The sequence below is a fragment of the Neopsephotus bourkii genome, unplaced genomic scaffold (assembly GCF_033783945.1).
Source record: "Neopsephotus bourkii isolate Nb327-2 ecotype Australia unplaced genomic scaffold, CSIRO-AGI_Nbou_v1 NB_838, whole genome shotgun sequence".
NCBI lineage: Eukaryota > Metazoa > Chordata > Aves > Psittaciformes > Psittacidae > Neopsephotus > Neopsephotus bourkii.
The window spans coordinates 672,829-695,473 of record NW_026901334.1 but is presented as its reverse complement, the minus strand read 5'-3'; the positions used below and the strand labels follow the sequence as shown (position 1 = coordinate 695,473).

Below are 22,645 nucleotides of genomic sequence, written 5' to 3'. Positions count from 1 at the left end.
GACAAAGCCCTCAGCCGAGCCGGGCTGGCGCTGCCAGTGCTCCTGTCTCAAGCAGCAGGATGGATTGCCTGACCTCGAGTCACTCCAGCCAACAGCTCCATGCCAAGCCTGACGCAAGGGGGCTCCTTCCCCCCTCAAAGCTGAGCACTGGGAAGTGTCTACACTTGTCACCAACAGCACTGAGAGCTCCTGCTCTGCCTTCACGGGTCACAGAAATGAGACCCGAGGTCTCCTGCATTCACTGGCCAAACCCAAGGTGACTCAATCACTTTAATGGCATTACAAGACTTCAGATCATTCTTCCCCTGCCTCAGTTTCCTCCCCCGCTGATCTTGAGAACAGACAACAGGAAGCTTAATGGATGGCTTCCAACCAGGTTTTGAGATCTGGAGATGGAAAGGCACAAATGGGAGAGCAAAACATTGACTAAACTGGGAGTGACGTGTTACTGCTCCCCAGGCAGCCTCAGAGCCCTGCACTGCTGGGGCTCCTATCTTCAAAATCACAGCAACGCAGCAGCATCTTTCCCCATCGCTTCTCTGCTGGAGCCAGGGTGGTTGCAGCACCCGTGCTGCAGGGTACGAGAGCTCTGCCAAGAGCACACCAGAGCCAAGCGAGGTTTCCACACCACAGAGCCCACGTCCCGCTTCTCCGGAGCCTCCTGATGCTCCCTGCGATGCCAGCGGGGAGCAGCCCTTGTCCTGGTGAGCTCCAGCACGGCCTTCCCAACCACACCACTCACGAGCCAGTCCTGACAAGTGCCCTGGACTCAGCTCGCTCTCTGGCCAAGCCTTTCTTGGTGTCCTGAAGAAGGCAGCAGCGCTGGGGCTGCCATGCTGGCAAGCAGCATCACCAGCTCAGAGCATGGGACCAGGAGCGGTGCCTGCAGGGCGATGGGCTGAGCCCACCTCACAACACAACTCACATCCCCATAGACCTCCATCACCTGCATCCCCCAGCACCACCTCCCTGTCCATGGTCGCGGTGGGGCAGCAGGACCCTATTGCATGGCTCTGCAGTGCCTGGGGATGGACACCCCGGCAGCGATGTCCTCTTTGGGGGGACCAACCAGCAGCACCACCACCACCACCACCACCACCACCATCATCAGCAACAGCAACAGCAACAGCAACACCAACACCAACACCAACACCAACACCACCATCACCTCCCTGGGGGACCCTCACCTGCCTCCCACACCCACAGCTCCTGCCCCTCTCTCTGCCCTCCCCTCCCCATTGGCCAGGGCAGCTCCTGCAGCGTCTCCATTGGCTCCCTCGGCTGCTCATCAGCCCCCGGGGGTATTTATGCAGGCGAGGTCCAACACTCCCTGTGCTGTCAGTGCTGGGAGCGGAGGAGCCAGGTAAGGCTGGGGCTGTGGGGCTGTGGGGCTGTGGGGCTGTGGGGCTGTGGGGCTGTGGGGCTTGGGTCAGGGCTGGGGGAGCCCCCAAGTCTGCTCCTTGTTTACCCAGGGGCTCTGCAGCCTCTTGCCCTGGCGGCTCTTTGCGGCCCTCCCAGGGATGGAGGGTGCGGACAGGGCAGGGAGCTGGCTCCATCCTGGAGCCCTTGGCTCCTGGGTGCACTAAGGCTGATGTGCCCCTGCTGAGGGGCCTTTCCAGCTCCCTGGGGAAGCACTGGGCTGTGTGCTGCGTTTGTGCTGCTTTCCCCATCTGGGGCTGGGGGGGTCTGGGCTTTCTGAGGCCAAAGGTGACATCTTACGGTGTCATGCTGTACCTGCTGTGCCTTGGGGAAGAGCTGGAAGGCTTCAGAGCATTCTCTAAAGGCTTCCTAGACTCCTCGATAACGCCACGTGTCTGTGATTGAGCAGCTTTGGGCCTGAAAGCTCTTTTCTGCTTCTTAGACAAGAGGACCAAAGGGGTGCGAGGGGTGCGCTGGAGGCAGCTCTTCCCCCCCAGCCAGTGCAGGATGTGCACCCTGGCCATCAGCAGTGGTGGTGCTGTGGTATGTGCTGCACGAGGCAGCTGATCGCTTGGGCATCCCCTTCCTGTTGACAGTGCTTCCAACCCTGCCTGTAGCTATTGCACATGATCCTTAGGTGTAGGCATGATAATGATGCTCACCAAGCGGGTGGCTGGAGTGACAAGGTGACTCCTGCTCTGCAGATGGAGGCTGCACCCGTGCAGGGCTCTGCTCCCTGCTGAAGGGAGCCCTTGGCAAAGCGCCTTCATGCTCCTCAAGACTACCCAGGTTTGCAGTGTGGGTTGGTGACTGCCTGAAACCCTGCGTGCCTGCAAAGGCCTTCAATTCCTGATGCTGGCTCTGCTGGAAGGGCACATGGCAATGGGTGTTAGAGCAGCGTGCAGCTTGCTCTGCAGGTTACAGCCTCTGTCTGAAGCCGAGGTGTGTGCTGTGGAAAGATGGGGAATGGGAGGTACTGGGAAGCTGAGGAGCTGTTTTAATGAACCCCCCTTTCCTCTTTCCTGAAGTATCTCCCAATTCCAGCAGCTTGGATAGCTGATGGTAACTGCCCCATGAGCTACTGACCTGCAGCCACTGGCTGCGGTGCTTGATTTCTCTTGGAGGCCTGGCTTTAATCTTTGAGGCTCCCTAATGCCGATGGCTTTCCAGAAAGGTCGGATGAGCACCTCCGCCAGCAATTCCCAAAGGGATGTCCTAAGGGCAAGGCTGAAGATCATCTGATCCTCTTCCTAAAGCAGGCTCTGCCCTAAGAGCATCTCCAGAGGGCTCCCGGGCTGTGGGCAGTGCCATCCCCACTGCAGCTCTAGGAACTGGGGTATCAGTGGCCAATCTCGAGAAGAATGTAAATAAGTGCTTTCACCACCAATGGGCCCTCATTAGCCCTCCCTGCTCATAGCCAAAGCACTCCTTCAGCTTTGTTTGCCTAAAGGGTCATTAAGGACTTGCCAGTTAAGCTATTGAGCAGGCATGCAGCCATGGGCAGTTTGTTTTGCCATGGTAAAACACTTCTGGACGGGAGAAAAGCTTCCTAAACAACAAGAGCCCACCCTCACATCTGATCTTCACGGTTCCCAGAGGAAAGAAAAGCCTTGCCCCAGCTAAAGGAGCAGTTCTGTGTGTGATGGTCACTGTCAGGGTGACAGGAACCAAGCCCCAGCAGGGAGGGACTTGTCCTGCTGCCAGGCTAACACACAGCACTGGCTGTGACAGTCGGACCTGCTGCTCTTGCTGGTTCACCCAGTTCAGGCTCGTGCCAAACTGGGCAAGGACCAGCACCTGAGCTGTTCTGCCATGCTAGAAATGGGTGCTGAAGAGTTTCATCTTGCTGAAACTGCCTCTTTCAGCTTTCTCCAGTAGTGACCTAGTATTTCTCACGTAGCAATGGTATGAAACCATCTGCTTGTCATTCATATCCAAAGCAAACAGCAATGCTGTTTCTGCTCTCAGGCCTGGTGATTCCCCCCATGCGTGTGGGGTCTCTCTGTTGGGATTCCCCCTTGAAACTGTGCCTTCCTTCAACGGATCCTGAACCAGCTCCCCCAGGAGTACCCAGCACTGCGCTTTCCTGCAGGCTCAGAAGGAAAATGAGGTCTGCTCAGCACTTCTGCAGGGAAAAGAGAAACTAAAACCATGCTGTGGGCTCAGGAAGGTTTGCCTGCCCCACCAATACTGGCATTGCAACACACCTCACCCCTCCTACGTGGAGGAGAGCAAACCATGCCCTAACATGACTGTGCTGCAAGGACTATCAGACACGGCTGCATCCATAATTAAGACAGGCTGCTAGTACTTCAGAGGCTGGTTCTAACCTGAAACTGGTTTTTCCATCAGGTGAGGAGTTACTTCTGGCTTACGCTGCACTGGGGTGCCTACACCAAGGCCAGTGAGAGGCTCTGCAGCTGAGTTTCTCCCACCCTTCTAGAAGTGTTTTACTCAGCAAAGGGGCTGTTTGCAGTGCTGTGTTAATAGCTGTGCCTTGCCCCGTGACAGGGCTGCAGGCTGATTCAGCCTTCTCAGCTTCCAAAACACCAACAAGCCTGCCCTAAAGCGGAGCAGGAGGAATGGGCAGTGAGTGAGCAAAGCCTGTGGACTTTGGGACTCTGTTCGAGCCCTGCTTTGCTTTGGGGCCGTTCTCTTGGGCTGCTCAAGCCCAAGCTGTGCTTCTGCAGGGCTGTTAAAGCCGGGAGCCCTCTGGGCAGGGGGGTACCACAGGAGCCTCTGCTTGAGATGCTGGAGGTCCAGTGCCTGGGACCCCTTTGCTGCAGACACGGAGCACTCGGTGCCCCATTAAAACACTGCTGATTGCATGCTTCACCCAGCAAGATTTGTCCTCCTGCCTAGCTGCCTCCTGAGAAGCCTCCCCTGGCTCCAGGCAAGGGCCAGGCCTAACGAGTGCTTGTTTCACTACTTCTTGCCCAGCTCTCTGTTCCTGTTTCCACAGGAAAATAAGAGCCCTACTCAAGGCAAAGAGCACAAGAAACGAGCCAAGGGTCTCCTCCTGAATCAGATGGCAAGTTCGGGGGGGTAGAGCTTGGAGCAGTGCTTGGCTCGGGCATCCAGTTGGTGAGGAGTTTTGGTTTGGGGGCTTTCCATTGGAAAATGCCACCGTGGTTCTAAGAACAGGGCTTCACTGGCATGGGGGAGAAAAGCAGATGCTGCACTGGAGAACAAACATGCTGAAATCCCTGCTGTGCCTGCCTAAGGAGGAGAGGCAATCCCGGATTATCACCCGATACTGGAGTGTCCAGATACCAGCCTAAATCTGTGCTGGGGAAGTCAATACCCACTGAAGAGATTGCATCATTTTTATACTTGAAGTTCTGCATGCCATGATGTAATGAGAACACTGCTGAGGCTCGGTTTCACAGGAACTAGGAGAGATTTCCTGCTTCACTGGGCAGCAGGAGAGAGAACACCAGGAAAGCTTCCCAGGATCTTCATGCCCTTCCCTGAGCTGCATCTGCCCCTCTGGCTGGAGCTGGTAGTGGCAGGGAAGCTGACAGAGGGTCCCCACCATGAACACAGGCAGAGCGGGGTGACCAAATGACCCTTGGTTCAATGTCCTTTGCAAGGGATACTCCAGAGGGAAGGGGCTATCAACACTGACGGTGAAATAAGGTGAAAGAAGCCCATTGCTGTTTCAGCATCTCTGGTCAGTCTCTTATAGAAGGACAGTAATGGAGTGAGACAACCTCCAGTGATTCCTCACTTACATTTGCTCTCCATGGAGCAGCTTGGTGGGCATCCAGACAGGGTCAACCCACCACACACAAAATGCAAGACAGATAAGAGAGTTCTCACCCACTTCCAACCTGCTGCTCTGAAGCCAGATAAATGTTACCAGCAATAAAATAAGTGGGATGGTTATTGAATGTATTCGGCTGTTTGGGGATTGAGGGAGGGGACAGAGCACAGCCCTTGTCCTACATGAATATGCTGCCCTACTCTTGCTTCTCCTTCCAGCTGCAGCTGAGTTCACTATGGCATCACGGAAGACCACAAAAAAGGATCTGCTGAAGGCTGAGGAACAGCAGCAAGGGGTAGGTGCCAGGGCAGACAGAACAACAACATGCAACAGTTAAACTCCCTGCTGAGCTCCACTGGTGAACTAACGCCTGTCAGCACCTCAAAACAAAGATTAACCCTATGGAGCTGTGGCTAAATCTGAACTCAGTTGGCCCAGAAGCTCAAGAGAGCTTCAGGGCCTGCTCAAGTAATTCTGACACATGAGCGGTTACAGGCCCTATTTCCACATCTGGGTTTGGTGCTGAAACTCAGAGTGACTCAGACTTCATGAGCCCAGAGCTCATGAACTTTTAATCCTGGCTTGTCACTGGCTTGCTATCAGGTTTTGGATGAGTCTCTTAAACTCTGAGATTAAGAAGGAGGAGGAGGTGAATTAGATATCTCCTTAGGACCTTTCTGCATAGACCCACGGCTTGTATTCACTCCCAGCTTGAGGCTGGGTCTCTAATGTCATTTATTTCTCTTGGGGTTTAGAGTGCTGTCAATAGAGTCACCAGCTTACCCTTGCTCAACTCTGCTTTTAACCTGGTCTCATCTGCCTACAACTATACCAAGGAGACCCATCCTTGCCTCAGCGGTGTCTGCAATGTGGCTGAGACCGTAGCTGCTGTCGCCGTAGGCAGCGTGGTTGGGGGGGCACAGCCCATCCTGAACCAACTGGAGCCACAGAGTAAGTGAAGAGTGACCCTCCCTACACAGATGAGGAGGTGGGGAAGGGAGCTTCATGTGTCTGTTGGGTGGTGTCCACCTCCTATAGCACCTTGTTCTAGTTGACTGGAGCACTGAGTCTTCCACTCAGCAGCTCCCAGCTGCTCAATGGACACAACACTGTTAACAGCCAAAACAACTGGCCTCTTGACTGTGGTTCCTTTAATTCTCCAGCCCAAACCTCCCTGCTCTTCATCTCGCTAAGCTAGGAGCATCCCAACTGGTAGCAGCAGTGTCTGCCTTGGATACAGCTCAGTCTGTCTCATCCCAACCCAACCCTTTAGGCTGATAATCCTACCTACCCAGGGCAAGTATTGCACTCCAGCTGCAGCAGTGTGCTGCCAATAGCTACAAAGCTGAGAAGGCAAAATGGAGAGTACTTAAAGCTGCCTAACTGTAGGGTTTGTTCACTCTTCCAACAAGCCACCCCACCCCAGAAAGATGATCCAGAGGGGAGCTTGCTTTCATGGGTATCCTGGATTGGCCATTGTAGGGTCAAAAGCCCCTCTCCCAACTGAAGAATAAACTAATACCTGTTGTATTTTCTAGTTGCACTCGTAAATGAATATGCCTGTAAAGGACTGGATCAGCTGGAGGAGAACTTGCCTTTTCTTCAACAGCCAGCAGATAAGGTAAAGGAAAGGCTTTTCCTTATGGGAACCTGTGACTTGTCTCTTGCTTGATGGAACTGTTATGGGTACAGAATATGGGGAAATAAACTCCAACAGCACTGCTGTGTCAGCTCAGGCCCTGGGGTGGGCTAGAGGAGGCCCTGTGAGCTCAGAAAAGCTGGAGAGATGCCTTCAGCATGTCCATGTAAATACAGTGTACAGACTTCCTGCTCTCCCCCAAGGCTACAAGCACCATTTAGCCGTATGGGAAAGCTACTTCAGGGAGGGAAAACCTATTTCAGGGAAAAACAAAGTCACTTCCTCTGCCTCTCGCTGTTGCAGGTAATCTCAGACACCAAGCAGCTGGTTTCCACCAAAGTGACATCCGCTATGGATGCTGCCTGCGAGGCAAGAGAAGCAATGGCCAATAAAGTGACTGAAGCTGTGGACCTCACTAAAAGTGCTGTTGGGGACAGTGTCAAGCTGACCAGGTCAGTGGTCACTTCCACTATTAACAGTGCTGTGGAGGCTGCTCATGGTGCCAAGGACCTGGTGACCACCAAGGTGACCGAAGCGATGGACCTCACAAAACACGTGGTGGAGGACAGCATTGAACATACCAAGTCTGCTGTAGCTTCTACTATTGTCAACGCTGTGGAAGCTGCCCAAGGTGCCAAGGACCTGGTGACCACCAAGGTGACCACCAAGGTCACCACCAAGGTGACCGAAGCAGTGGAGGCTGCCCAGGGTGCCAAGGACCTGGTGACCACCAAGGTGACTGAAGCAATGGACCTCAGTAAACACATGGTGGAGGACAGCATTGAACAGACCAAGTCTGCTGTAGCTTCTACTATTGTCAGTGCTGTGGAGGCTGCCCAGGGTGCCAAGGACCTAGTGACCACCAAGGTGACCACCAAGGTGACCGAAGCAGTGGAGGCTGCCCAAGGTGCCAAGGACCTGGTGACCACCAAGGTGACTGAAGCAATGGACCTCAGTAAACACATGGTGGAGGACAGCATTGAACAGACCAAGTCTGCTGTAGCTTCTACTATTGTCAGTGCTGTGGAGGCTGCCCAGGGTGCCAAGGACCTGGTGACCACCAAGGTGACTGAAGCAGTGGAGGCTGCCCAGGGTGCCAAGGACCTGGTGACCACCAAGGTGACCACCAAGGTGACCGAAGCAGTGGAGGCTGCCCAAGGTGCCAAGGACCTGGTGACCACCAAGGTGACCACCAAGGTGACCGAAGCAGTGGAGGCTGCCCAAGGTGCCAAAGACCTAGTGACCACCAAGGTGACTGAAGCAATGGACCTCAGTAAACACATGGTGGAGGACAGCATTGAACAGACCAAGTCTGCTGTAGCTTCTACTATTGTCAATGCTGTGGAGGCTGCCCAGGGTGCCAAGGACCTGGTGACCACCAAGGTGACCGAAGCAGTGGAGGGGGCCAAGGACCTTGTGACTAATAAGGTGACAGAGGCAGTGGACTTCAGTAAGCATATTGTGGAAGACGGTGTTGGACGAACCAAGTCTGCTGTAGCTTCTACTATTGTCAATGCTGTGGAGGCTGCCCAGGGTGCTAAGGACCTGGTGACCACCAAGGTGACCGAAGCAGTGGACCTCAGTAAGCACATGGTAGAAGACAGCGTTGGACGGACCAAGTCTGCTGTTGCTTCTACTATTAGTGCTGCTGTAGAGGCTGCCCAGGGTGCCAAGGACCTGGTGACCAACAAGGTGACTGAAGCCATGGACCTGACCAAAGGGGCTGTTCAAGACAGTGTTGAGAAGACCAAATCAGTGGTCACTTCCACAGTCAGTACAGCTCTGGATGCTGCATATGGCACCATTACTAGCAAAATCAATACAGCCCTGGAGCAGGGCAAAGGGGCTCTCCAGGAGGGGGTGGAAATGACCAACTCGGTGGTGACCAACAGCATAAGCAAAGCCAAGGCAGTGAGCCAAGCAGTGGGAGGTGGTGTGGAAGCTGTCCTGGGTATGTCAGAAGACCTGGTGGATCACTACCTCCCCATGACAGAGGAGGAACTAGGTGAGAAAACGCTTGCTTGGCGCTTGTAAATGCAAGTCCTTGAGCAGCTGACTAGAGAGCACCTGACACTGCAGGGCTCATCTTCTGAAGCAGTCAGGTAGCTCCATGTGGTATGGGACAGAGCAAGCATTTGCTTAGCTGGTCCTTGCCCATCAGCCTCAAGGCAAATAAACCCATGGGTACATGCTTCAACCTATCTAAAGTCTGCTTATCTGAAGAGAACACATTGAGCAGGGACCACCATACCTTTAACATCTGAGCAACTGCAACCCTTTGCACAGCACGCTTCAGCCTTCCCGATTCTCAATGGGTGACCTTACCTCTTCCCCTCCAGCTGGGCGAGCGGAGCTCAGCTACACCTCTCTTCTTGTTTCCTCCAGGTAATCTGGCCACCTCTGAGGGACCTGGCATGGCTTCTGTGGAGGAGCAGAGGCACAACAAGAGTTACTTTGTGCGCCTGGGGTCCCTGTCGACCAAAGTGCGGCGCCGAGCCTACCACCTCTCCCTGCACAAACTGCAGCACCTCAGGCAGAGCACCCAGGAGACGCTCTCCTGGCTCCAGCTGGCAATAAAACTGGTACAAACCTGCCTTTCCCTCTGTCCTCCTGCCTGTAGCCTTCCTGCCCTGCTAGCCACATGGAAGCTCTTCCTCCATGCTCCACCAGCTGCATGTCACCTTGGCTCCCTCCCTGGGAGGGAAGCACTGGTGCTGCTCTGATTCTGTGCTCGCAATCCAGCTCTTCCTCTCCTTTTTCCCATCAGATTGAGTCTGTGAAAGGGGAGGTTGGCCAGAAGCTTCTGGATGGGCAGGAGAAGCTCCATCAGCTGTGGCTGGACTGGAGCCTGACCCAACCCAAAGGAAACCAAGTCAGAACTGCCTCCCAAGTAGAGGTATCCCTACAAGGGGGTATTTAATCAGGCCTCTTGGTGCATCTCACCTGCTCTAGTAACTGAGCTCTATCTCTTTCCCATCAGGTAGAGTCCCGGACTCTAACCATGCTGCATATCATCACCCAGCAGCTCCAACCCATTTATGAGAACCTGAAAGCCAGCATCCAAGGCCTGCCCAGCAACATCCAAGCAGCTGTGTATCAGGGCACCCGGAACATCCACAAGCTCCACAGATCTTTCTCCAGTGCTGTGTCCTTCCAGGACCTCTCCAGCACCACCCTGACCCGGAGCCAGGACCGGGTGGCAGAAGCCCGAAGGTCCCTTGATGTGCTCTTTGAGTACGTCACTCAGAACACTCCTCTCAACTGGGTTGTGGGGCCCTTCAGGGCAGAGGCTACCGTGTCACAGGGGAGCAGGAAGCAGCAGAAGAAAGATTCGGTGCCTCCAATGAAATCACCTGTGCTGGAAAAGGCCACATCATCAAAGGAGGGGGCTGAGACACCCGAAGAACCAAAGGGAGCACACGAGGTCCTAGGGGAAGGGGGTGAAGTGCTGGAGAAGCTGGAGGAGAAGGCAGAGGAAGACACAGAGGTGGCACTGGCTGCAAAGGAGGTAAAAACTAAAGCACCAGAGGAGGATCTCTGAAGAACTCCAGCTCCTGTGGCCATGGCTCCCTGGCTAGAACATCACTTTGTCTCCCAATCATGTGCCAGAAGTGCCTCCTGCTGCCTCACTGAGCCTCCAGTGAGATCTGGTTTGGAAGGAGACTCAAACCCAAGTGGGCTGATTCCATACCTTGATTCCTTGTAAACCCTGCTGCTCTGAAAGGGAAGATGGGGCCCTCTGTCCTTTGGCTTCTGAAGTCAGCCCAGGTGTGTGGGAAGGGGTGGCTCTTGCTGAAATAAGCTGTGGGAGAGAAGCAGTGATTTCCACTTAGTTTTAATGTTGGATTTGGGTTTAATTCAGACCAGCTGCTCTAGAGGAGGATGGGCCTGACCTCCTGCGGCAAGTTTTAAGCATCCATGTTCCAGGTTACCTTCCTTTCTGCCTCTTGTGCTTCCAGAGAGGCTCAGCCCCGGATGGGGGAAGAGGCTGCCTCAAAAAGGGACTTTTCCTTATGGATCCAACCCTTTCTTTCATAGAGAACCACTGAGCGAGGTGGGGTTTTCCTTCAAGCATGCCAATGTGCAAGGGATTATCTTGCCTTCAGGGATGAGCTGCCTGTGAGTAACTCCATGCAGGCTTTGCAGCCATAAAGAAACCAATAACTGAGGCAGCTTTTGCATGGAGTCCCTCTGCCACAATGCCAGGATATCCTGCTATTAAAACAGGGCTGATCAGTGCTGGATATTTTCCCAGCGAATAATGCTGTGTCATCATTTCTAATGTAACTTATTTGGGTAATGACTGTCCCAAGGCTGGAATAAAGGCAAGCAGACATCAGAATAAAGCATGACCTGTGTCCAAAGAACTACCCGTGTCTGTGTGTGTCTAAAGGGGCATTGCTGTGTTCTCCCTTAGCCTGAGCTGGGAGCGAGCTTGCATTTAGTGAATCACCTCATAGGGATGCAGGGACAGGCCAAGGGGAATGGCTTGAACCTGCCCGAGGGGAGACTGAGCTGAGCTCTGAGGCAGAAGCTCTTCCCTGTGAGGGTGCTGAGGCGCTGGCACAGGGTGCCCAGAGGAGCTGTGGCTGCCCCATCCCCGCAGGGCTCGGTCGGTGCCGCCTCAGCCCAGCGCTAGAGGCCGGAGCCGCTTCTCCGGATGCGAAGCTTCCGAGGGGGAGGATCCCTTCGCGGGGGGGGAGGTGGCTGCTCCCCGCTTCCTCGTGCTCCTGCCGGCTCCGCCCGCACCGCTCCCGGCCCCGCCGCACACGGACCCCCCCGGAGCCAGGGGCGAGGAGCGGGACCCGGCTCCGCGGTGAGTCAAGGGAAGGGAGCGCAGCCCCGACGGGCCGGGGGCGGGGGGGGGGGGGCCGGGGCCGTTTGACGGCTCGGGAGGTTTCCATGGGAAGAGCCAGCGAGTTCCTCACGCGTGGCCTGAGCTCATTCATTGGGCAATGGGAGGATTTCTATGAGAAAAGCGCCGTTTGAAACGGGAAACTTTCCCCGTCTGGGGCGGCTGCTGCGCTCCCCTTTAAATAGGGAAAGCTGAGAGCCTGCGAGCAGGGACCCTGCAGGCACCCGCGGCCCCGCTCCGGACAAGTCCTGCCTCTGGTGAGTGAAAGGGTTTAACAGGGCTCGGGAACAGAGGGAGAGGCAGAGTCCACGGTGTTATGAGGCTGCCAGGCAGAGGATGCATGTGGGTTACAACCCGCGTGGCAGAAGGAGCCTGAATGGGCTTCCTTCCTCTAGGCGTGCGTTACTCCTCACTGCCCATCGCAAGGAGCCTGGAACCGGCTGCCTGGAGGAGACCAGACACTTGGATTTACCCCAGTGCGTTATTAGTGCAGCAGTTAGTTCAAAGCGGTTGTAATTAATGTGACCTGAACGCAGAGAACGTGCTCATTGCTTACTAACAGGCTTGGGATAACGTGTGGAGCTCCGGCAGACCTGCGAGCGCCGGAGAGATGCAAAAGGACTTGAAAGGTGCGAGGGGGAGCTGGAGCATCCCCCCCAGCTCCCCACATCACCAGTTCTGGACGCTGTCCTGTGTTCTCCTCACAGGTTCCTCAAGACAGAGACGCCCAGCGCTGGGATGAGCTCCTGAGCAGCACAGAGCCATCACTCGTGCAGTACGTGCCTGTGGCCAGAGCATCGGAGAGAAACGAGCCTTCAGGTGCTGGGAAACCCCTATTCCATCCATGCTGCCTTGGTCGCTGGTCCAGGCCACCAGCTGAGGAGATGGCGCAGAGCACCCCGCTCCAGCCCAGCTTTGAGGACGTTCTTCATATTCTATCCCAGGTCCCTCAAGACAAACTCCTGAGCCTCAGACATAAACTGAAGCACTTGGTATTCGGGCCCAGCAGCAAATTATTGCAAGCCATGGTTCTGCTTGCTCTGGGACAAGAAACGAAGGCAAGGATTTGTCTGGATGCCTTGGGAGATAACCGGGCAGCCCAGTATGTCCATCAGACCAAACTGGGTGCTGCAGGAGCACAGAAAGATGGGGAGGATTTGCAGCCTCCCAAGCTGGATGCAGGTACCATGAAGCTGCTGGCAGATATCTACACGGTGCTGGTGAAGGAGAAACTGTGCAGCCCTGAAGCCATGGAGAAGGCCTGCCGGGCTGCCAGCGAAGCCGGCAAGGCCAGCAAGGAAACTGTGCTGGGAGCACTCCGCAGCATTCCACCCAGGGAGCAGGGAGAACACAGCTCTGCTGCCAGCATGGGCTCAGGTGACAAAGAGCAGATGCTGGGTTCTGATGCGCCCACCCCAGAGTACGTGGTGAGGAGTTCTCCGGTGCAGATAGGAATCCACTCAGACCTCTCACGCCTCTCAAGCCCAAGGAGTCTGCGCTCTGTGGAGAGCTCCTCGGAGAACTTCTCTTTCCCCAGCCACCTGGAGATCAGCGCATCACCAACAGCAGCTCTCCACAGCAGGGCCTCCCATCCAGAGCGGGTGCAACAGCCTGACGGGGACAGGCAGAGCCATGGCCTGCAGGAAGCCTCCGGCACTGGAGCCAGCTCTCAGCCCACCCAAGTCCTCCGAGCAGAGACTGCTCCACAGGCCAGTTCGTGCCGTCCAGCGGTCCCAGTTCCTGACATGGAGCTGCCCACGATGGGTGCTGTGAACCAGCCTGGGGAAAGCAGCGATGTCTCCAGCACAGTGGCAGCAAAACCTCAGGCACCGAAAGAAAAGACAGACAAAAAGCAAGGTGAAAAGCAACCACCTACAGGGCTTCCTGCCTCAAGGGCTGCCGTGGACACTGGTCCTGCCCGTGTGTCCATAGAGGAGCCCCACATTCCAGGAGGCATTCCTCCTAACTCTGCATCTGCTTCCATTTCAACCCGTTCACTTCCTCCTCCTCCTACCTGTTCCTTCGCCTCAACTCTTCCCCCTCCTGAGGGACCTCGTTCCAGCTCACCATATCCCCTGCGCTCCCACTCATCCCCATCTCTTGCCTGGCCTCCTCTCCAAACTGCAGAACCAGCTCCCACACTGGAGCTGGATGGTGGGAAGTTCTTCACTTTCGTTGTCCTGCATGCCAGTGAAGATGAGCCTGTTGCCCGTCGGGTCAAGGACCTGCTGGAGAACATGGGGGTGCCCAATGGTGCCACGCTCTGTGAGAACTTTGCCATTGCTGGACGCAGCCATATGACTTGCTTCCAGGATGCTATGGAAAACTCTGCTTTCATCATCCTCCTGCTGACCAAGAACTTCCCATGCGACCTCTGCATGTTTCAGACAAACACTGTCCTGATGGAGTCCATCATGAATCCATCCAAGAGCGACTCAGTCATCCCTTTTATACCCCAGGAGAACCCCTTGGAGTGGAGTCAGATTCCTGCTGTGCTTGGAGGGCTGACACCCTTGGACGAGAAGTCTCCTGGCTTCTCCAGGACGGTGCAGAACACCTTCACCACCAGCAGGATCAATGAGAAGAAGGACTCGTGGGACGTGCTGCAGAGAAAGAAGCTCCAGCTGCGAGAGGAGCGGCAGCGAACGCTGCAGGGTATGGCTGCCCTCAACCTTGGCTCCATCCCTCCCTCAGTAACAGAGCCCCCGCTGCTGGAGCAACCACCCCGACAGTGGTGGTCTCCGGCTGGAGGTGGCCCCGGGCCTGCTCACATGGGGCCTCCTCCTGTCCAGCCCCTGTCAGGCCACTACAACGTGCTGCCAGGTGCAGGAGGGATGCCACCCCTCATCATCCAGCACGCCCGAATGGTGCAGATCGGGAACCACAACGTGATGCAGGTGGAAACCCTCACCCCACGCGCAGAGGGCCCTGAGGAAGGCTCCAGGCAGAGCATCTGAGGAGAGAAGCAGCAGCTGAGCCACGGCTGGAGCTGCTCACGCGTGGGTTCAAACCCCAAATGAGTGATGGTGCTGGGACCGGGACTACTCGCACTTCACTGTGGGTTAAAAGTGCCACTTCCTGGAGCCCAGGAGAAACTGATCTGCTTTTGTGTCGGACAAAAGAGGCTGCAGCCTCCTGCGACTCCTTCCCTTGTGCTTCCTTATGAGTAAATGAGAAAACGCTTTTTTAACTGAGAAAACTTGATTTTGAGGCCACTGGATGGGTTTAGAAATAAATTGTAATTGATTGATTGGCATTTCTCCACTTCTATCCTGTAGAATTCCCCAAGGGGCAGCCAGGGATAGCTGGAAAACCAGGGGATGTGTCTGTACCTTGGGGGTGGAAGGAGCTGGGACATGGCACACGCTCCCATCAGACCCAAGGAGGTTCAGGAAAGCAGCTTCTGACATCCAAGGGGCAGCAGGAATCAATTCCCAGTTCCCCTTGGGAACCACAGCGAGAGCAGTTTGGGTGGTGAAAGACAGAAATTCCCCAGTGCTCCCTCGGCATGGCCTGAAATGGGTTTGTATTGAAGGAAACGATTAAAGAACTGGGATTGCACACCAGGCCCAAGGGGGAAGAGGGATCTGTCCAGGAGAGCTTGGAAGGGGCAGGGAGGAAGATTACTTCATGAAGATGGAATGAGATGGGGAAATGTGGAGGAGGTTTGCGGAGGCAGAAGCTACGTGTCCATCCCTCCGTTCTCACCTGCTTGTACAAGCCCAAGGTGGGAGCAGGAGTGAGCCTGGGGCAGCACAGAGGAGAGCTCTGTGTGCATTCCCCATCTCTGTGTAACCTCCTTTAGGGAAGCTCTGGGGGGAAAATGAAAGCGTTGAGCAGAAAATGAAAGCGCTGAGCGGAGCAATGCGGAAGGGGTGGAGAAAGGCAGGAATGGGCAAGGAATCCCGCAGGACCTGGGGGAGGGCTACACCTGGGAGCTATCTCCTGAGCTTTCAACACCAGGAGGCAGCTGCAGCGAGGCCCCAGACCCCGCACTCCTCCAACAGCTTCTGCTGCAGCCGTTTGCCTGCTCCGTCAGCAGAGGTCAGCCCCAAGCCACCACTGGAAACGGGGCTGCAGAGCTCTGGAGTCAGCTCACCCTGGCAGGAAGGAGCCCGTCCTCCCCAGGGTGGACACCTCAAAGGCCAGCGTGGATACAGGCAAGTGACCCCATGCAGGTCACTCTGAAAGCCTGTCCCGGGTGGGTTCACATGGAGAGGAGCCACCATGGTCTGGCAGCCAAAGCACAGGGCTCCCACAGCAAGCGAGCAGCAGCCTCCTGAATACAGCTCCCACCAAACCATGGGAGGAGAGAACAGAAGGGGAGCCCTGGCTCCTCAGAGGACACAAGTAACTGTAAGGGGCCAGTCCGCTCCACCTGCTCTGGGGAGAGCTGCAATTGCTGCCTTGGTGCCTTCCAGCACCCTGTGCCCCTCAGAAGGAGCTGAGGGTGCCTGCAGGGTGATGGGCGAGAGCCCAGGCACTGAGCAAACCTGAGTGCAAGCTCCTGGGCACCGCCAGATGGAGGAGCTCAGAGCTGGTCCTCCCTGCCCTTAAACTGCAACAGGGAAGTAGCTGGCAAGAGGTCTGGGTTCAGTCCCCCAGCATTTCCTCTTAAAGAGGCTGCAGGTCCTTCCTCATGGGTCTGTCCATAGGTTTCTCTGGGGGAGAACAAAAGCCCAGGCTTGGACACACCGAAGCCCTTTCTGTCCTGAGCAGAACAAGAACGCCACAAATACGATATTGCTATTTAAAACCTGCCATCAGTTGTTGGCTTCCAGCTTTGAAACAGCTCAGCTTTGAACTTGGAAGGACCCAGTGACAATGGATTAACCCATTTACTCTTTATAGAGAGCCTGCTGGAGTCCTCCAAGTGCCTGGATTCCTTCTCCATCCCTATTTAGCCTCCTCTACGTCACCCCTGTTGTCTAGGTGTTGTGTTACCGCGCTCCCCATCACACTGCAGTTGCTGCGCTCCTCCCCTGGGGAGAAGCCATGAAGACATAGCCACCACTCCTTCCCAGCTCCTCAGCCTTCTATAAATACACCTCATGGAAAAGCAGGCATCTGGAAGCTGCTCCAGCTTGTAAACAACCTCAACAGAGCCCATCCAGTGTGCCTGGAGTGGGGACAGGGAAAGCCATGGCAGCAGGCTCTGAAGTACTGCAGGGCTGGGGGATTTTAGTGTGCACGGAGCTCAACAAGACCAAAGGTTGCTGGGAGCAAACTCCAGCGAGGAGCCACAGCCCTGGTTTAACCGCAGCAGCAGCTTCACTCTTCCCCCGTGTTCAGGGCCCTCTTTGCCCTTGCTCACCCTGGAAGGGAGCTTCGGCACCAGGGCCTTGTGTTCACCAGGACAGTGCACATGGGCCTGTGGCCCCCTCGTTCTTCCCCGCTTTCTCTGGGAAGTGCTGGCATGGCACCTCCAGCTTTGGGCTCTAGGCCACTTTGTCAACAGTGAGCTTACGGCACCAGGAGGCTCCAAGGGCATCCATGGAAGGGCACCAGCAACTGCCCACAGGAAAAGCCCAGTGAATGCCTCACCACTTTGGCATTGCTAAAGAACTGCACGAATGAGAGGCTTTATTCTCCAGAGGGACCATCACCAGGATCCAAGAGGGAAAAAGCACATTGGAGGCTTTAAGAAAGGAGGAAAAGCAGATGTTTTGTTCATGGCAGTGGACGGAAGGGCTCCTGGTGTGCTACAGGAGGGTGTGCAGCCACCCCAGTGCAAACCCACCCTCCACTCTCTGCCCAAGAGTTACTCAGCTAAAACCATCCCTGGAATGTTTCCCTGCTCCCCACAACCCTCTGGTTTGCCCCATGCACCGGAGCTGGCCCAGACAACACCTATGATAAATATGGACTCTTCACTGTAATTACTCCTGAATTCATGCAGGGATTTCTCCCACCCAGTAATCACCATCACCACTGGCTTGCTAGGTCCTCAGTATGTTATTACACATTCTGCCTGTGTTACAGAGAACAAAACTTAAAGACATTTTCCATCACACAAAGTATTCTGGCCTCCATGAGGCTCTTACACATGACTGGAGTTTTAGAAATGCAAATCCCTGTGTGGAACTAACCCAGCACCTTTGCCAGGAGAGGTCTGCAACTGCAGTACAGCTCAGCTTCTCCCAGGAGGAAGGAGGACACAAACCAACCACGTCTGTTGACTGCACACACCCAGGATTTCCACAGCCACAAGTGTAGCATCCTTAGGACACCAGGTGAAAGGGGAGGCTCCCCACCAAGAACTCCAAGGCACTTGCATTCTAGCAGCCATTTGTTGGTTTATTATTTAAAGTTAAGGGCGCTCATCAGCTCACAAATGAACAACTTCCATTCCCGCAGTTGAGTTCAGGTTTCAGCCAAAAGGAAACAGAAACTAGAAGGCAGCTCAACTAAGTGTGCACTTTACAGCTCCAGACAAGTGAAACCTCCCGGCTTTATAAATACATGTTATAGTTAACACTGCAAAATGGGAACAGCAGATCTACAACAGCTCAAAGGGGCAGAGCGCTGGGTTACTGAGGCATGTGGATACGCTGGCTTATAAATACAAGTAGAGAAGCTTCAGCAGCATCTAGTGCATGGTTGGTTGCCAGGGTGCTGCTCTCCCAGTTCTTGACCTTTCCCAGAGCTCAGGGGCAGCTGCTTCACCCCCAACTGTGTTTTCCAGCCTGCCCAGGGCCAAGCACTGAGCCACGGCTGCCCAAGCCCAGTCACTCCCCCTGCAAGATCAACTGCGGCAGCAGCATCGTGCTCAGCAGCACCGAGTGCTTACCTGCAAGGAGGGCTCTGCTAAGGGGGGCAAACACCACCCCGAGACCGAGGGTTTCAAGAGGACACTGAGCTGTGTGCAGGTCCTAACCCAGGGAGTTTGCCCCACCAGTAGCCCAGGGAGATTCCCAATTCAATCATTGCAGTAGCACCATCCTCCGGGAAGTTGCAAAAGGAATCACAAGCCAAAAGCAGAAGCTCACAACCCACTCCAGGGAGGGATATTCCAGAGTGGGATAATGAAGAGCCCAACTGATTGATACCAACAAATCCCAGCAGAACAAGGAGGCACCTTTAACTTTCATTTCTTGCTTGCTTCTTCCTTCAGACCCCCCCCCCCATGCAAACGTGCCACCAACACTCACCTGCTTTACCAACCGTGCAAGCACCACCCCAGCACAGGTACCCCCCACCCTGGAGGGTCTGCCAAAGCCCATCCTCAGAGATGGCTCAAAGTGCACTGGTTTGGCTCTGCAACCTGGCCATATCCACCTCGATCCCCTGGAGCTAAAGGACCCTGGTGCAGGGAAGGGAGTGAATGCTGGAAGAATGGGCAAGCTAAGAGCCTAAATACCACATTAATGTTTCGGGTTGAAGGTAGCAGTTTTCCCTCCCCATTCATAAAACCCAACATCTATTGATGAAACTATATAACCAGAACTGACCTTACTATATCTTACGGGACTGAAGAAGTCTTGCAGCATAGATAGGGCCTGGCTCTAAAAGAGAAAAAATAACCCAGCTTTATGCACAATCATTGACATCTCAGGCCTTTACCACCACTTGTGACTTGGCCAACCAAGGGAGAAACAAAAACCATCCTCAGCATACCCAGCCCTACTGCCACGCAAGGCAACTACCTCAGCAGAGCACAAGCCACTCGGCTCCTCCCCTTGCACTGTCCCAAATCTGAGAAAGGGGGGTGGGAAAAGAATTAGGTGGAAGATGCTTTATTCCTCACTTGCATTCCTATCTGCTCGGTATGTGGGATGGGAAGCACTAGATCACACGTGTGAGGTGTGGCTGCTCCAAAGCTTAATGCTCAGTTAATCCGGCACTAAGGGGAGAGGCAGCAGGTCCCAGGGAATCTCCACGGTCCTTCCTTCTCAGGGCAAGACGGTTGGCATGGGGAAGGGCAGGGGCCGCAGCCTTCTCTGGATACAGTGCACTGGAGCTGTCTGGTACCTGAAGATGCCAACACTGAGGGGCAGCCATGGGCTCTCGAGCCTCCTCTTCCCCTAGCCCTGCACACGCCAGCTTCATGGTGACAGATGAGGACGAAGCTCCCATCCCATCTCAGCACAGCAACGGCCTTCGGCATCTAGGCAAGGATGGGCCAAGATCCCAGGCTGCACGACCTCTGTGGGGTGGAAGAAGCGAGGGGAGAGGCTGGGGACTTCAGCTCTCCCACCCTAATGCAGTTCAATGAAGGCTTCCAGCTCCTCGGGGATGAAACCCTTGTAGGGAATCTTGTGCTTGTCCAGGGCGCGAGCAGCAAGGCACTGGAGGGTGATGTAATTGAAGGGCTGCATCATGCTCTTGGTGAGCAGCTTCTCGTCCAGCAGCTCATAAGCAGTCTGCTTGAAGGCATTGGTGGCATCCATATGGGCTCCAGCCTCCATGAGGGCACTCATGATGAGCGGGCAGTTGTTGCGGGCGGCAATGTGCAGCGGGGTGTTGTTGTCATAGTCACGGCTGTCGGGGTCAGCCCCACACTCCAGCAGCAAGTTCACAACGTGGAGCGACGGGAACTTGCCCACGGGATAACGTCCCACTGTTGTGGTGTCTTTGTCCACAGCCATATGCAAGGGGGTGAAGCCGTTCTTGGCCCGGGGGCTGCACTTGAGCAGGCGGTAGATGGCCTGGCGCTTCTGGTGCTCCTGCTCCGGGGTGCACTCCACCTTCTCCAGCAAGAAGACCAGGTGCAGGATAATGGCCAGCGTCTTGGTGAACTGTGCTGAGTCAACGACAGGGTCCTTGCCATGCACCAGAGCTCTCTCCACCTCCCGGACCCCTTTGCTCAGTACTCCCATGAGGTCGGAGAAGCCCAGGTGAGTTGCTAAAGTGCCTTTGGAGCGGTCCTGAAGCACGTAAGAGAAAAGCTCAGCAAAGGACAGGAAGCTGCTGGCAGTCATGGGGCTGAGAGGCTCCAGGTTGCCTTGCTGCATGTCCAGGGCGTACTTCCACAGGTTAATGCAGCGCTCGAAGTTGCCGGAGTCAGCGTAGACGGCTCCTCGGTAGCGGATGTAATAGGAAGTGTCCGGGTGGGAAGGCCCCAGGATGCGCTCTCTGATCAGCAGCGCCTGCATGCGCATCTCATCCGGATCAGTGATCAAGGCTTCCAGCTCCTCCAGGGAACTCACTTCCCGGGAATAGTCATAGGCCAGCACCAGCTGCCGGGGCTCAGGTTTAGGCAGGTATTGCCCCCCCTCGCACCGAAGCTCCATCGCCCTTCGCCAGTACTTGTGGGCTCCCAAAAGGTCTCGTTTCTTATCCACAAACGTGGCACCCAGCAACTCCAGCGCTTCCACAGCAGCCTCTCGAGTGCAGAACACATTAGGGACCTGCTGCTCATCCTGGCTGGAAGCCGAGGCACAACATCTCTCACAGGTCTCTTCGCCACAGCCCTGAGGAGCTTCCTTGCCAGCGCCACAGCACCTCTGATGGCTCCCACCTGAGGCACAGGTCCCGTTTTGGCTCCCTGCAACCTCCTCCTCCTCCTGCTGCAGCCCCCCTTGGATGAGGTACTCCACGATGTTGGTGTGCCCGGTGACGCTGGCAGCCAGCAGAGGAGTCATGCCATAGCCGTCCTTCTCCATGCGGGCTTTGGAGCGGAGCAGGAGCTGCAGGATCTCCAGGCTGCCGGACTCAGCGCAGTCATGCAGGGCTGTGTTCCCCTTCACGCTCCGGCGGTTGACATCAGCCCCTTTCTCTAACAAGTAACGTGCGATCTCCCGGTGCCCTTTGTAGCAGGAGATCATCAAACACGTGTGTCCGTGCCGGTTGGCCACTTCCAGGTCTGCCCCGCGCTCCCCGACCAAGTACCGCACGATCTCGAGGTGCCCATCGAAGCAGGCGGCCCGCAGCGGCGTGGAGTTGGTCAGCGTGGTCTGGTTCACCGAGGCCCCGTGATCCAGGAGGCTGCGCACCACCCCCAGGTGCCCGGCGGCAGACGCTGCCCACAGCGGCGGGGCCCCCTCGATGGTCTCCCCGTCGAAGTTGACGGACCCGCCCTCCTCCACGCGCGCTCCGCAGTGATCCAGCAGATACTCCACCACGTCCAGGTGCCCGTGCCGCGCCGCGATCAGCAGCGGGGTGCTCCCTCCGCCGGGGCCATCGCCGCCGCCCGGCCCTGCCGTCAGCGCCTCCAGCTCCTCCCGGCTCCGGCTGCCCAGCAGCTTCTGCAGCAGCTTCAGCTTCCCATCGCGGGCCGCGTTGTACACAGCCGTGCGCAGGTCCATGGCGACGGGGGCCGCGGCGACCGCACCGGGCACCTCCTGGCCATGGACCGGCTGCTCCTCCGCGCCCGGGGCGAGGAACGGCGGCGGGCGGGCCTCGGGGGGCAGGGGAGAGGAGCCCTACGCGGCCGGAGGCGCCCGGCCGGACCCCGCTCACCTCAGCGCAGCAACCTTCGTTCCCTCCGCCCGGCCGCCATCTTAGGTTTGGAGCCTGAAACAAAATGGCGCCCGCCCGGCCAGGGGCGGGGTGGGAGTAGGATGATGGGAAATGGAGTCCCGCGCGCGGCGCTGCTCCACAGGCGCAGCCCCGCCGAACTCGGCTTCCCGGCAGGCAGCGGGGCAGCGGCGAGGTCGGAGAGCGAGGCCGCGGGGCCGCGCGGGGCACCATGGGAAGTGTAGTCCCGAGGGGAGTGGGACGGGCGGAGGGGGGGGTCCCGGGCTCCCCCTGCCCCTCAGTGCGCGGCCGGGCTGGGCTGAGCCGCGCTGCAGCCCCAGAGCCGTGTGCAGGGCTCAAAGGGGATCGAAGCGGCTCCAATCCTTCCATGGGGACCGGGCACCGCGGGCCTCCTGCTGGGCTCTATTTATAGGTGTTTTCTTCCCCGTTCCAGGAAAACAAGATCAGCCTGGTTGTTTCCGTTATTATTATCCCGCCTGTCATTACTATTATTCAGTGCATTCACCCGTTTAGGTCCTGTCTGGAATTACTTTGGATTAGCCTGCTA

At 56.2% G+C, this 22,645-nt stretch overlaps 3 protein-coding genes across 10 annotated transcripts; 2 read left to right on the top strand and 1 right to left on the bottom strand.

The window, feature by feature from the left end:
• The first annotated feature begins 1,275 nt into the window (after nt 1–1,275).
• Nucleotides 1,276–10,515, top strand: LOC133213510 (perilipin-3-like). 8 transcript variants are annotated; one of them, XM_061355767.1, is made up of 10 exons: nt 1,276–1,363; nt 5,404–5,480; nt 5,941–6,136; nt 6,724–6,806; nt 7,128–7,757; nt 7,890–7,943; nt 8,385–8,829; nt 9,210–9,406; nt 9,592–9,720; nt 9,805–10,515. In XM_061355767.1, exons 2-10 carry the CDS (start codon nt 5,421–5,423, stop codon nt 10,363–10,365), a joined length of 2,355 nt encoding a protein of 784 aa, XP_061211751.1. In that variant the 5' UTR covers nt 1,276–1,363; nt 5,404–5,420; the 3' UTR covers nt 10,366–10,515. The 8 variants fall into 8 exon arrangements, with proteins under 8 accessions (XP_061211751.1, XP_061211749.1, XP_061211748.1 ...); XM_061355765.1 differs by having other exon boundaries at nt 7,128–7,559; nt 7,890–8,829; XM_061355764.1 differs by having other exon boundaries at nt 7,128–7,559; nt 7,704–8,829.
• Nucleotides 10,516–12,235: 1,720 nt separating this feature from the next.
• On the top strand, nt 12,236–14,926 carry TICAM1 (TIR domain containing adaptor molecule 1). The gene has a single exon (XM_061355783.1). The coding sequence runs from the start codon at nt 12,564–12,566 to the stop codon at nt 14,634–14,636; it is 2,073 nt and encodes a 690-aa protein (XP_061211767.1). The 5' UTR covers nt 12,236–12,563; the 3' UTR covers nt 14,637–14,926.
• Nucleotides 14,927–17,955: 3,029 nt separating this feature from the next.
• On the bottom strand, nt 17,956–22,001 carry FEM1A (fem-1 homolog A). The gene has a single exon (XM_061355784.1). It carries the CDS (start codon nt 21,924–21,926, stop codon nt 19,878–19,880), a length of 2,049 nt encoding a protein of 682 aa, XP_061211768.1. The 5' UTR covers nt 21,927–22,001; the 3' UTR covers nt 17,956–19,877.
• Nucleotides 22,002–22,645: the final 644 nt, after the last annotated feature.